The sequence below is a fragment of the Xiphophorus hellerii genome, chromosome 11 (genome assembly GCF_003331165.1).
Source record: "Xiphophorus hellerii strain 12219 chromosome 11, Xiphophorus_hellerii-4.1, whole genome shotgun sequence".
Classification (NCBI taxonomy): Eukaryota; Metazoa; Chordata; class Actinopteri; order Cyprinodontiformes; family Poeciliidae; genus Xiphophorus; species Xiphophorus hellerii.
The window spans coordinates 22,503,837-22,518,776 of record NC_045682.1 but is presented as its reverse complement, the minus strand read 5'-3'; the positions used below and the strand labels follow the sequence as shown (position 1 = coordinate 22,518,776).

Genomic DNA, 14,940 nt, shown 5'->3' with positions numbered 1-14,940 from the left:
TCTACTTGAACCGCAAGCTTGCTGTCGTGGTGTATTAAAGAATCCATAGTTTGATTGGTGTGGCATTATGTATTCCACTGGTGGGTTAAGAATAGAGATATAAAATTATGTTGTGGGAAGGACACAATTCTGTTGCAAGCTGGATATGCCATGTGGAAATTGAGCTTGACATATCTGGTTTAGAGCAAACCATATTCTGTTTTAGAATGGTTCAGTCAAAGTCCACACATAAATCTAGTTGAGAATTCTTGGCAAGACTTGAGAAATGCTGCTCACTGACACTCTCCATCCAATCTGACTGAGCTTGATCTATTCTCTTAGGTAGAATTATATATATATAAAAGAGTTTCTAGATATGCAAGGTAGAAATATAGCATAAAAGAAGTTCAGCCGTTAAATTTCAGCAGTTCACGTTGTCTCTAACTAACTCAGTGGTGGGCTGAATACAAAAACATTTCATGTGGCATCACAAAAGATGGGATGCAAATAATTTTTTCAAGGCCTATAAGCTCCTGTAACTGCAACATTTGAGTAACTCAACACTTTTCTCTCAGTATTTATGAATATGCAAACTATCTTTGCTACAGGATAGTAGCAAAGATAGTTTTAATGAGCTATGTCTAGCCCATTAAAAAGTCAGAACCTATTAATAAGTCAACCAGCTTTATTTTTATCATAGACTCTCTTTCAGCAAACCTTGATCTCGATCTGTGGCCGTTATAGTATATACAGTGGTTCCTGGTCCTCGATTTTCCATTATTTGGGCCTCGAACTCAGCCTGATGAAACACCGGCGCTTCGTCGTTCACATCAATAACCTGCACACACAACACCTGGGAGGTGGAGAGCTGCGGTACCCCATGATCCTCTGCTACGACAGTTAGATTGAAGACCTCCTGCTCTTCCCGGTCCAGGGCTTTAAGGATAGAGAGGGAGCCTGCAACAGAAAGAATGTATAAAATAGTTTATTGGAACTCTTTAAAAAGTATTACTTTACCTTAAAGTTTTATAACCTTAACAGATTTTCCACTGAAATTGCTATTTAATTTACACACTTTTAAGTTGCTTTCAAATCTCATCTTTAAATCTGCAAGGCACCAGCTGGTGTGTGAATGTGTGTAACTTATGTGAATCACTTTAATTCACATAGATCTGTGAATTACAACCTGAGTGCTCAGAGACTGGGCTCAGTTACTTTCCTCGCTTTTCTGTCTCCATCCCTCAGCCCTACTGCAATCCCACCAACTAAAAGAAGGGTCAGCCAAAGTGAGAGGAAATATGAAATACATGTTTGCATTTGTGTGTTTGTACTTTACAGAGAATTGTGCAAAGTTTAGCTTTAGTGCCTGAGAGATGTGTAATTTATAAATGCCACAGCAAATCAAGGATACACTGTGTGCTGATGTCTTTGTGAGAGCTGAGACTCTAATGTCCCTGGAGGATTTTTGTCTGTTTCATTTAAAGGCAGGAGCAGGAAAACCATGTACTTCTATAGGTCATCATGACCCTTGTTTTTTCGCGCCCTTTCCTTTTTACTTATTTAATAGCAATTTGTAGGAAAGACCACCAAATAATTCAGATCAAAATTTTTGTTTACAGCTGTTAAGTGTTGCCTTAATTCTCTGACTTTCATGTAACATAAATTATTCTCTACAAATATTAATTAGAGTTATTAAGTAGAGTTATGTGAGCAACCAACTCAGAAGAAACCTTTCTGAGCACTTCATAAAATCAACAAGAAAACTTAACAGATTGTAGGGCAAACTTGGCCATTTATAAGCACTAAACAGTCTAATGTTACCTTCTACATAAGCCATTAAGTTTGGCAAGCCTCTTCACAATGCATGCTAATCTGCCATTACATCTCAAAATAACTCCAGACTTAGCGCCACACAACCCAGAAGTGAAATCAACCCAACAGATACTCAAAAGTAATGACGTTAAGACTTTCTTCCTTCTGGAAGTTGCATTAAGTGTCTGTTTTATGGTTCTTAATCCCAGTCAGAGCTGAGTGTGCCATCAATGCCCAGCCTCACATATGAAGTGTCAAAGCCTGAACATATAATTCCAATTCAGCATTCCAATTGCTAAAATAAAGATTATGTTTCATGAACAAATCTGTTAAGAAACATTAGAAAACTGCTAAAAATGCAAAACATTTCTTCAAAGGACTGAGTGTTCCCCTAGTACATTAAGTTATGAGAGTTACTTAAGAAGTTCAGATGGAGCACTTTAAGTGAGTATTTTTTATTATCCAAGTTTCATCCATATCCATGATAAAACTATCGCTCACAAACCAGAGAGGAAAGAAGTCCTGCTATTTCACTGGACTTCTGAAATTTTCTTCTTCTGTTCATTGAAAACCCATAAATTCCCTTGATTAAATACAATCTCTGCATATAATTTTTGTCTGTGGAACATTGTCTTGTTTTTGTTTGAAGTTTCATACTTAAAATAAGTTTACCTGTGTTAGGATTGAGAGTGAAACGACCGGCACTATTGCCTGCTTGGATTCTGTAAGATACTCTGCCATTTTCACCTTCATCTTTATCGCGTGCCACCACATACAAAATCACAAACCTGTTGGTGAAGATGAAAGCAAAATTAAAATCACAACAAAAACAGAGGAGTAACTTTAATCTAGATTCATTTAGAAATTAATCTTATCTTTTACAATCTTAACTTGAACAAAAAGTGTTAAAAGTGCTTGAAGCCACTGAAGATAAACTCACCCGACAGGTTGATCCTCCATGACACTCACTGCAGATGGAGAGCTAAATATTGGAGCATTGTCGTTTTCATCCGTCACAAACAGCCGTGCAGTGACCGAGCCCCAGTGCCGCTGAGATGGATTCACTGCCTGGTCCGTGGCTCGCACCACAAGATAGAGGGACGGGGTAGTCTCACGGTCTAACGTCTTCCCCAATGTAAGGACGCCAGTAACAGGGTCAAGGATCAGGAGGTCAGATGTGTCAGGCCAGTGATGTTCAATGGAATAACGTAGCTCACTGTTAGGCCCACTGCCATCCTATACAACACAAAATGTTAAGATTGCATGAAGTAGCCTTTTATACCTAATAGTATAATAGTAGGACTTTCATAGAAAGTGAACAACCATTTTCTTTTTAAAACATTTCAGTACTAAAATGAGATAGCTACACTGCAGGTTGATAAGATGGCAGATATAGTTAAAAAAAAAAACATTCAAAAAGTCAGAGGAACTACTGATGATAACTGCTGTTACAGATGACTATAAAATTCACTCATTGGAATCAACATACAAAGTGAGCACATTATTTGGTTCTGCCAAAATCTACAGTAACTGGTTAACAATTCAACAATTGTCTTACCCCATCCACAGCCTGGAATGTGTATACAGAAGCCCCTGGATCTATGTTTTCTTGGATCACAATTGTCACTGGGTCTTCTGAAAACTCAGGAGCATGATCATTACTATCCTGAATGTTGATGTCGAGCTTGACTAGATGGCTGCTTGGAAACGCCTGAGAGAAATCAGACACCTCAATGTGCAGAGTGTATCTTGACCCCTTCTCATAGTCCAGCTCGCGCACCAGGTAAACATCGCCCTCCAGGCGGTCCACCATAAAGGTTCCGTCCCGGTCGGTTCCTCCCACCACCAGGTAGGTCACCTGGCCTTCCTGGACAGTAGAATCCTGATGGTCAGGTGACTGTAGGGAGCCGATAATGGAGCCAGGAGCAGTGCCTTCAACAGTGTTCAGGGTCATAGAAAGGACATTGGGTGTTGGGGATGACCTGGAGTTGCTGAGAACCTGAAATGAAAACAAATAAAGTGAAACAACTCAAGTTTTTCTAGTATTTGCTGTCAATTGAGTTACCTAATAGTGGTGACTCAGATAGCAATCGCATGGAACTATTCCCTACAATCAACAGAGAGGTTGAGCCAAAACACACTGAAACAAACTTAAGAACATTTTAATGTATCATTTAAATGAAGCATGGGGGAAATCATCAAGGCAAAGTCTGTTCTATGTAACAAGACTGGAATTCTTTTAAATTTCAGGAGACAGTGCAGCTGTAAGGGACATACATCCCTAAACTTGAACTTGAGATGTGCCTGCTTTTTTGGTTTTTGTTATAATTTCAAAAACCCTCATGGGCATTCTCACTGCACATGGAGGGAAAATGTGCAGTATTTCAGAATAAATATCCTCCTGCAGCAATTTGATTTCATCTGGGGAGTAAAAGGTCTGTAAAATAATACACTAGGATAAAAGGTTTGATGGGAAACTTGTAAATAGTTCAATTCAAATAAAGCAAAGCAATAACCAACTTCCACATAACCCAGTCTGTGCAAAAAACAACAACTGTGCACCACAGAGGCTAGGACACACTGATAAGATTCTTGATTGTCCATGTTACTGGGCTGTTTTTCAATCATATACACTTTTCTAGTAAAGTGATTCTTTTTTGTTTTTCCAACAGCTCCGACGTGTCGCAGGGCAACGTGTGTGTGGGCCCATTATTAACTTTGTTCAGTCTAGATGGGTATTTAATGGGTCTGGGTTAAAATCACCATCTTGCATGGAAGCTATTAAGGTTGGCAAAAATATATATTTTTAAAAATCTAATTGAGCAGTAGGGCTACACAACATTAAGAAAACTGGATTTTACTGGTGAATGTTGTGATATCAGTGTGATTTGTATTTCAACACTTTATATTGATGTTCATATAAGAGATAATAATGAGATATTTGTGACTTCCTGACTGATTGTGTCATGTGGCCTGCTGTCCCCAGAAATGGTGCAGAGGATTGTTACACAACAAGCAGCTCAAATTTCAATCATTAAAGTTTAGAATGTTCAGATCAAAATGCTAAGTTTATGAAGAGAGATAACCACTATTTATACTATATATCTATGCTGCTTGCTTTGTCTGTATACAGTATTAACTTGAAACACACAAAAATATGTTATGAACCAAATTAAAAAAACAAGCCATATTAAAACAAAGAGTAAATACGCTAAGGCTATACTGGTTCACATGGAAACATGTCAACTGGAGTTAGACATGAGTCAATAAAAGCTTCAACTGTGTGAGTCGAATGAGATGAATGTTTAGAAATTCTGCTGGGACAAAATATATGTTGCTTTCAAGAAAAACAGCTGCTGGAGCATCCAGAACATCAATAATGATGTTATTTGGAACACAATCACAAAATGAATTTACACAAAGTGATACTGATCTGTTATTTCACAGGTGCTTTAAAGCTACTGAATTCTCAAGCACATCCATAATATTGATTTTAACAAAGAAATGTACAGGGAAGTTGTCTCAGCAGATGTCTGTTCCTAAATGACTCATATCAGGACAAAAAGTCCCCACCATTATTTATTGATTTACAGTGCTTTTTCGATTCAAGACATCCAATATTTGTGCGACACTAATTGTAGTGTGCAACAATTTTAACATGTTTGATTTTATCCACTACTTTTTAAAATGTTATCTCAAAATCAATATACCGGACATCTAAAACAAGTGTTTCACGATGTCCGTGTGCATGCATGTGTTGCTCCCTGCTACTGTACAGTGGTGCACATTCCCTTTTTGTTTGTATGATTCACTGCAGCTGGCTCTCATCAAATCTCATCTGGGAACGTTTGATTCCAAGGTGCCTGTTTCCCCTCTGTCTAATCACACTGTCACACAAGCAGCGCACGAGTGAAATCTGAGGCAAGCACTCCTGCTGCAATTAGCATCCTTTTCCTTTATGAAATCACATCAGGCAGAAAAACAAAGAGCTAAAAGCTCTACAGTGAAAGCAAGCCGCCGCCATCCTTTCCTTGAAGACATTTTTCTCCTGCAGCCGAATTCCTAATATTGTATGTTGATATGCAGGATTGACCTTCACTGCTGAGAATTCCGAAAATTAGTCCAGGCCAGCACACTCCCAGAGCGCAACATCACCCTCTCACCCTGGACTTTTGTTACCTCCATGACCTCCGAATCAGGAAACGCACACTAGATTTGATACATGCTTTTATTTACATAGGCATGGGTTCAGCTTCACTCGTTCTCATAAAACTCTATAGCAAGGAAAGCAAAAGGAGTGAGGTAAACTGTTACCCGTTGGGCTTTGCACAAAGGGCTTCAGCTCCCCGCTTGATTTCGACTAATTTGGACAGAAAACAAAAATGTATATACTGTATACCTGTATACGGATTTGGCAGGTTGAGCTGAGGCCTGGAGTGCCGTGGTCAGCTGCGGTCACGGTAAATCCGTACTCGGCTCTGTCCGCCCATCGCAGAGGTGAATCAGTTCTCAGCTCACCACTAGTGGGGTTCAAGGAGAAACGCTCTGCTCTGGGTCCTTAGGAATGTGAAACAGATAAAACAGTAATAAATAAATGTCATCACTGCTCAGTTACAGCAGTGATCACTGGATCAGCGTTTGACCACGTTGGAATTACCTGACAAAGAGTAATGCAGGGTACCATTCTCCCCTTCGTCTGGGTCCTTAGCTGACAGAGTTCCCACCACAGTCCCTGATAGAAGCCCCTCTGTTACCTGCAATAAAAAAATAAATAAATAAATCTCAGACTTTAAACAGAACTAGTTCACAAACACTTCCTTATATTTGTTTTTGCACTTAACTTGTGCATACAGTAGTTTCTTCAAGTTTAAGTGGTTACCTTAGAAGAAAAATGTACCAAAACCACAGAAAACTGTAGGTTGATTTGTCTAGCTTTTTTCCCCAATAATGAATGAAATCATCATTCTGAAATCACTTTTTATATTTACTATTTTTGTCTAATACAAAAAAGCTTTAATTTGTGAAGCACTTACTGTAAGTGCAACTGAAATGCCCAAAACAGAAAAAAAAATAGACCTTTTTTCTGGCACTGTAGATCAGGTAAAAATTAGTGTGTACCCTGTAAGCAATGTTAAGGTATAGATGACAAAAAATAACTTGCCACACAAATAATTCTTACTGACACAGCATTTAGAATTTGTCAATGACAAAAACAGAAATAATGCAGATGTATGCCTTGTATATTGACATATCTCCCTTGATTCTCACCTGAAATAGCAGCTCCCGTTCAGGTCTTACATGAGTGAAATTGGGGGCATTGTCATTTTCATCCAGCACAGTTATGTGAGCAGTGCCTGTGGCACTTCGAGGAGGGGTACCCCCATCCTGCACGACCACCACAAGCTGATAACTCGACTGCTGCTCTCTGTCAAGGGCGAGGCGGGTGCTGATTTCCCCTGAAGCAAAATGGAAAATTACACAGAAAGCAATTTAATGGTTTCATTAAGATTTTACTGATCATTAAGTTCTGAAGGGAAATTATGCAGCTTTTAATATGCAGTTGCTTTGAGTTTGCTGTAATACTGATTTTATTTTGATCCAATTAAAACTGTTAAAATGAAGTGATAGCATAGCTACTGCATGTTGTTTCTAGTCACCTGTTTGGGAGTTGATCTGAAAGTGTCTGTCTGAGTGGAGCAGTCTGTACGTGAGTCGAGCATTTAGTCCTGCATCTCTGTCTGTCGCAGACACTCTCCCAAACCCGGTTCCTGCCAATAAATTCTCTCGGACTGCCAAGAACACTCTCTCCTGGCTCAGCCTCGGGGAATTGTCATTTTCGTCAGTTACGGTCACCCTGACAGTGGCGCTGCCGGTCCTCCCTGCTCCACCTGGGCCTGAGGTAGCTAGGACGGTCAATAGGAACATGTCTTTAACCTCTCGGTCCAGAGAGCTTCGAACAAACAGCCATCCAGTGTCTGGCATGATGCCAAATCCAGCCGCATCACCATCAGGCCTCAGGCGGTAGGAAACTGAGGATGAAGATGGAGAGCTTCCAGAATTCCCTGAAGCCTCTTTGTTGAGTGCTCGAACCTGCAGGAAACGTGTGTTGAGAAGCGTGTTCTCCCGTAGCTCCACCCTGTAGGTGAGGGTGTCGAAGGTGGGGCCTTGTGCATCCTGTGCTTGGATGTGGACCACAAGAGTGAAGGTGGAACTGAGCTGAGGTGCTCCACCATCCTTCGCTATCACCTGAAGATCATAGCGTGGGACACTTTCATACGAAAGACTTCCAATCAAGCGTACCTCCCCGCTGCCCCGGTCAACACCAAATGTCCTCTGGCCACTGCTGCCTGCAGCCCCGGCAGAGATGAGGTCAAAGCTGAGCTGACCGTTGTGACCGGAGTCTTTATCTGTGGCCTGAATACGGTAGATAACTGTTCCCATTTTGGTTATTTCAGGCAAAAGGAGGGACTCCGATGAGGAGGGGAGAAAAGTGGGGGCGTTGTCGTTGACATCTGAAATAGTTATTCGAACATGACTGTTTGCGTAGGCAGGAGGAGAACCGGAGCGTGCCTGGATCTCTAGATCAAGACTGGAGCAGGTTTCATGGTCAAGAGGAAGAGCTGTCCTAATGGTCCCAGAGGTGCTGTCCACTGTAAAGTAGCCATCAGGATCTCCAGAGGAGATGGAGTATAAGATGCCTTTAGAAACACCTGAAAGGAAAAGCAATGTTAAAGGTCAATGTCAAGTCTCTATATAACCCTTTTTAACAAGCATCTTGCACCAAAGTGCTGCATAACATGAATTATAAATGAAGAGAGACACCAATACAAAAACACATTAAAGCCTCAGTAGGTAAGTTTTATAATAAAATTGTTTTTTACATTTTGTTCAAACATTCACTATGTCATAACAGTATAATATAAAACAGATGATCTGCCTTCTCCGCCTCCTCTCTGTGATCTTACTGCCATCTGCAGAAATACCCTGCTAAGTCAGAAACAACCAATCAGAACCAAAAGTAGGGTCTTAGCACTGTCAATCACTCGTGTGCACGCTGCTCAGTGTAAGCACGTACAAGCTCAAGATTGCTGATTTTCTGAAGCTCATAATTGTAGAGAAACAACCTAATATTGCAGAAAAACTGTTTATCTGCCATCATCGGTGTCTGTGCTAACTAGCCTGCACATTCACTGCAGGCCCTGCAGTAGTAGGAGCTGTAGCACTGCTGAAAGCAAATGGGAGGGTGTGAGCAGTGCATGATTGACAGCGCTAAAACCCTCCTCCTGATTGTTTCTGACCAGGAGTGCTACATTTCTGAAGATCCCAATAACAGAACAGGGAGGATTTTTTCAAAGATGATCTATCTCATAATATACTGTTAGGACATAGACACACATTTAACAAATCTGTAAAGTCAGTGGATAAAATAAAATAAAAATCACACAATTATGAAAAATAATTAAATCATACAAATTAGGTTATGACGCTGTATTTGATTCAAAAGTCAAAATGTAGAGTTGGGATTTTAAAAGTTCACACTTTTAAAAGTTTTTTTGTTATTAGACCTCTGAACATTGACCATATTTTTTATATATATGATTTTAAAGATCCTTTAAAGAACTATGTATTTCACTCATTACACATCAATCTAAAAATCAATTACCACGAGTAAGACAGACAATAACATAACAAAGAAAATGCTTAACTAATGGCACAAATATTCCCACCTGCTTTTGTTGCAGCACGGACCACTCCCACCGCCGTGCCTCTCAGAACGTCCTCAGAAACCGTAAAGAAATACTGTGCCTGTTCAAAAATGGGAGATGCCACAGAACCTCCCACCACGCTCACATTGACTCTGGCATTAACTGGTGCTGTTAGACCGCCGCCATCCTCAGCCGATATCACCATGGAAATAACCGTGTTGGATTTACCATGGAGTGAACGGGACAAAGAAATTACTCCTGCAAGTACAGAAAATAAAAAAAGTATAAATTCTTTCATCTTAATTATAGACAGCTTCACAGCCAAGATCAAGACTGTACAAACTAAATATATTACTTTACAATTCTCGTTAAGTTATTAATAGTTAATTAATTAATTACTTTGTTTTGTGTGCCTTGATGACAATCAACTCTGCTGGAGTCAACTATATGAACAGACTGGTTTTTGTTATGCTCAGTACATCGTTTTATGTTTCCTAGAATTAGGAGTAAAAAAAAAATCTAATAAATAATGAAGAGAAAATGAAATACCTGGTTCAGTTTGATACAGTTTGCAACCCGAAATTCAAAAATGGTCTGCATTTTTAAGCCAAAATATTTTTCATTTGGTTGGTTGTTTATTCTTGTCTTCAGTAAGAAAATCATACAGATGTGATTCGTTATGCCAAACAATTTACAGAATCACAGTAACACTGACAATTAAATATAATTATTGAAGTGCATTTGAATCAAAATTGGTCCAGTTAATGTAAATATGAGTTCTTTATATTGTCTTCCTCTGTCTTGAAGTTTAAATGCAGGGAGGGAGTTAGTTTAAATGTTTAGTTATTGTTGCCTCCTCGCTGCCTCAAAGTAAAATCACCTGTGTCTTTGTTGAGAGTGAAGAAAGTGGAGCCTCCTCCAGGAACTGTGCGGTAGGTCACCTTGCCGTTTTGTCCAGCATCAGGGTCATTGGCTGTCACCTTCACCACGGAGGTTCCCGGGGCACTGTGGGTACTGAGACTGACCGTGTACACAACTGGATAGAAGGTGGGCCGGTTGTCATTGATATCCACCACAGTGACCCTCACGCGAGACACAGAGCTCAGACCACCCTGTATGAATAAAAGAATAGTTCAATCAACAGTTTCTATATTACTACAAAGTGTAATATCACAGCATTTTCTGGCTCAACACTCAAAATGAATTAAAGTTAAACTTGGGGAAATAAAGTTTTAGTAAAGTAGCTGTGCAGTACATCACCACCGACAGTATACTATTTGCTTTGTTTTGTGTGCCTTGATGACAATCAAGTCTTTTATTAAAAGCTCCAACAATAAATCTGAGCAGTTTTAAAGAAAACCAGAGAGATGAGCTTTTTGTTGACAATCCCTTAAATATGAAGCCACTCAAATGCTGTGTTTGTCAGCAAGGTAACGGGTTTACACTGTAACTGCAGGGTTAGTTTACGAGGTCATTATAAAAAAGAGATAGCTGAGACAAAGACAATAGACACTGTGTGGATAGAGCTGAGAATAGTGGATATGCAGTGATTTTCTGATTTACAGAAAACAACAGGAATGACTTATTATTTTTATTACACAAAAACCGCTGATTAGATCCAGTTTCACATGTATCAGCTGATTAAATGATACTTTAAATTTAAGTAATGTAAATGTGATCCACTTAAGGCCTCTTTTGATTCCAATTTATTTGACACTTATTTAACCAGAAGGGTACAATTAAGACTAAACTTTTTTTTCAGTAGATTCTGTTCAAAGTTATCTGGTAGCAATTAATATTGAAAGGCTGGCTTCTTTTTTCTTTATCCCCGTCCCTTCCTGCATTTCCTGTTTTTCACTGATTGCTTTGCCATCCTGTTGCTCCCTTTGATTCTTCAAGTCAGTGCAAGGAACAGGGGGTTCTGACATGAGCGTCACTTTGATCAGATTTATTTCAGTGCAGTGGAACACATCTTTGATTTGTCTACAACTTCAAAATTGATCAAAAGTTATTGTTTTTTATGCCGACAGATTGTCTTTTGTCACAAGAAATCTGATATCAGCTGATGTATATCTTCTCCTGCAACAAATCAAGTTATTTGAAAATTTTACTTTAGCTCTAAATATTAATTACTAAATATCTGATTATGACTGCTTAACGGAAAAGGGACAAATTATTCCCATTAGACCAATAGCTTTTTGATAGATTGGTTGATTTGTGCCTTTAAAATAATTCAACAAAGCATTCATGTTTATTCATGCAACAAAATCAATAAGTAGTGTTTTAGCTTGGCAAAATTTGTAAACTAGCACTGTTTGCAGGTTTAAATTTAAGTATTACAGTAATTTTAAATACTAGAGATATAATAGCAATAGATGAAATGGGCTCTTACTCCATCTGTTGCTGTCACAATTAGATCAAACTTGTCCAATCCCTCATCTCTGTCTAGAGCCGTGCTGGTACATAGCTGGCCCGTCTCCTTGTTAATGGTAAAGGGAAGTGTGCCTCCAGCATTTGAACCCAGGGTGTAGGCAATGGTCCCAAAAGAACCTCGGTCCCCATCTGTAGCCGACACCTGATAGAAAAGACACACCACTTAGGAAAAGCACACAGGCATCAAATTGTTCATGCTGTACAATATCATGCTTGTAAAACCAGAAAGGTTTGGTTGAAAGAAATTTTTCCAGTGTCACAGTTTTAATACACAAACAGAGAACTTTTGTGTATCACAATAGCATACCATAATTCAGTCACCTCATAGGCATGTAGTGCTCCTGGTCAAATATCACATATCACTGCACTACTTACTATGATTTCCAGAACACCATAAAAAGAGCATCTGTGCAAGTAATCCACTTTATTACACTCCATTATAGATCCCAGATTTGTCGGAAATGTAAAAAAAATAAAAAATTAAATTAAAATAAAAATACATTTCCTCTTTGGTCTGTTTTGAAATGTGGCATTTCAAAGCAAGAATTTATTTCATTAGGTGTCTGAGTCCAGACATGAAAATCAGTTTATGCCACTTAAACAAGTGGCATAAACTGCAATGAAAAAAAACTTTTTTAAATGACACACAAAAAGAATATAAAAAATAGGACTCAGGCTGAGGATACAGTTTAATTATTTTCTAAAAGTGACAAAATACTTACATAAGTAATGCCATTGTCAAATTAAAATTAAATTAAAACTAAAAATTGTGGTAAGTAAATGCCTATTGTTGAAGCAAGCTTTTAGAAATTTGAAGGTCTAACTTTCTTTAGGCGTCATGCTGCTGATTTTCTTGCAGTCAGTTGTCTGACTTTGGCCCGATAAAATAAACAAGTCTTTTCCCCGATAAAGACATTATCTCCACAGGATATGTTGATTAAAAACCATCAATATTCGTTAATCACGTCTTTAACAGGAAGACCTGGTAGTTGGCACCATTTCCTCACAGGATGAGGGTCAAGGTTTCAAATCCGGTCTCCATGGAGCGTTTGCATCTTATCTACATGGTTGTAGGAGTTTACTCTGGATAATCCAACACAATGTTGTTAATAATTATAAAAACCACTCTACACAGCCATAGTTGCTTGTTGTCTGCATCTCTGCATTGGCCATGTGAGGTACTGGTCACATGTCCAGGGAATGCTACTTCTCTCACTTGTTGAGTGTTATAGATAGAGAAACTAGCTCTGAAGATAGATGTCTTCAGATCAAGTTCTCCATGCAACTGGTACTTAGGTGAATACCCAGAGAGATTAAGGGCAGTTTATGTGGCCCAGTGTTGTGACGGCAGCTACAGTCTATGTCTGATTTCCCAACATTTCCTCTGAGTTCCCAGGGATCTCACAGCAGAGTACAGCTGCAGGATATTAGGAAATTATGCAATGGTACTATTATTTTTAATCTTGATGATGTGAGTTCACTCCACATTCTTCTAACTCCTCATTTTTACATCTGTCATTACAAATGCTTCCAACAGTAACTGATCTTTAGCTTCTTGTATGCTAAAGCTGTGTCAGATTGGAGTTTATATTAAATGTCACTACATTATTGGCATGCAAAATGTAATAAATAAATAAAAACTGACCAATGTTAAATAACTCAGCAAGCAAAAAATAGTCTTTCTGAATTTGGAGAGAAACTCATGAAAACATTGCCCACATATTCTTTCACAAATTATTGGACCCTTTTTTATTTTTACCGCTGAATGACTTCCTGGACTGAAACAGTTTTCTATCAATTTTCTATTTAACGTGCCATTTAAATTATTTTAATTTCCATTTGTTGTACATTTCTATTAAAAATGAGCCTTTTTAGACCTGATTTGAACCATTTGTTATTGTTCTCTTCAAATCATTCTTTCTACTTGGCAAACTTAAAAGCTCCCCCTCGTGTATACACAGAAGTTCTGACAAATCTAGGAAAAACACTCAGAAATTCCATAACAACAATGATTTCTTTGGAACACACAAAAGGGGAAATGTCGTGTTTAGGCAAGGGTCTGGCTTTTTAATGTAGTTTTGTGGTGTTTATGGTGCTCAGATGTTGAAATCTTGAAGCAAAGCCAAGATCCGCAAGCTCCGATAACATCAATCCTTCACTGTCACTGTCATAGCTGTCAACAGCTGGAAATTATGTCTGTTAAACCTGCAGTTTCAATTTTATCTAGTTTTTTTCTCTCTTTTTTTTTTACATTTCCTGAAGTCTGTTTTATACACATCCCTTCGATGAACATTTAAGCTGTAGTCTAGAAAATTTATTTGATTTACCAGTTTAAAATTATCCCTTTTCATCATGTATTTTTACTTTCAACAACATCTGACTGAATTAAAGCCTCCAATAAATAATGTTGATGTTGCTTTACTAAACCCCTAATTTACCCCCCTTTCAGACACATACTTTCACTGGCCACTTTCTGAGATACACTAGTTCAGTTGTATATTATAACATTTGACAAATCAGCCACCACATGGTAACAACTCAATCCCTACAGGAATCTTTAGGAGAAGATGACTCTGAAGTGTTAATGAAGCACTAGAATGAGGAGAAAATTATTTGAACATCCATCATTGTCTCTAGGCTACAAACAGTTACAGCAGTTCTGAAGGTAAATGGGGCACCAATCTGATACTAGCAAAATAGTATCAGATTGATTTAATTTTCGATTTACAAACATAAGCATTGTTTTTAAACCTAGAAATATAGACGTAAGAGAAATTTTTTTATAGTTTATTTTATCGAAGGACTGAGTTCTGGATTTGAACCCACTCTGGCTCTGAACCCAACAGAGAAAACAAACACATATCTGATGGGATACGTCCTTTTGTTCCACCGACATGTCTTCACCATTATGAACACCTATTGGCTGCAGACAGACAGAGACCCAGAGAGAGTTGTTCACATACAAGTTAAAACGGGGCTATTAGGACAATCTCTTAGGGAATGTGGCTCT

The 14,940-nt window shown here is 38.6% G+C and overlaps 1 protein-coding gene across 1 annotated transcript in view; it reads right to left on the bottom strand.

The window, feature by feature from the left end:
• dchs1b (dachsous cadherin-related 1b) overlaps nucleotides 1-14,940 on the bottom strand; it is a 93,798-nt gene that overhangs the window by 12,647 nt on the left and 66,211 nt on the right. The window contains exons 5-15 of the mRNA XM_032576163.1: nucleotides 11,890-12,072; nucleotides 10,378-10,609; nucleotides 9,519-9,755; nucleotides 7,449-8,501; nucleotides 7,060-7,247; nucleotides 6,449-6,545; nucleotides 6,191-6,348; nucleotides 3,350-3,790; nucleotides 2,732-3,027; nucleotides 2,464-2,579; nucleotides 697-936 (exon numbers count right to left, since the gene is read on the bottom strand). Coding sequence (XP_032432054.1) covers nucleotides 697-936; nucleotides 2,464-2,579; nucleotides 2,732-3,027; nucleotides 3,350-3,790; nucleotides 6,191-6,348; nucleotides 6,449-6,545; nucleotides 7,060-7,247; nucleotides 7,449-8,501; nucleotides 9,519-9,755; nucleotides 10,378-10,609; nucleotides 11,890-12,072 — 3,241 coding nt within the window. The remainder of the gene's footprint in view (nucleotides 1-696; nucleotides 937-2,463; nucleotides 2,580-2,731; nucleotides 3,028-3,349; nucleotides 3,791-6,190; nucleotides 6,349-6,448; nucleotides 6,546-7,059; nucleotides 7,248-7,448; nucleotides 8,502-9,518; nucleotides 9,756-10,377; nucleotides 10,610-11,889; nucleotides 12,073-14,940) is intronic.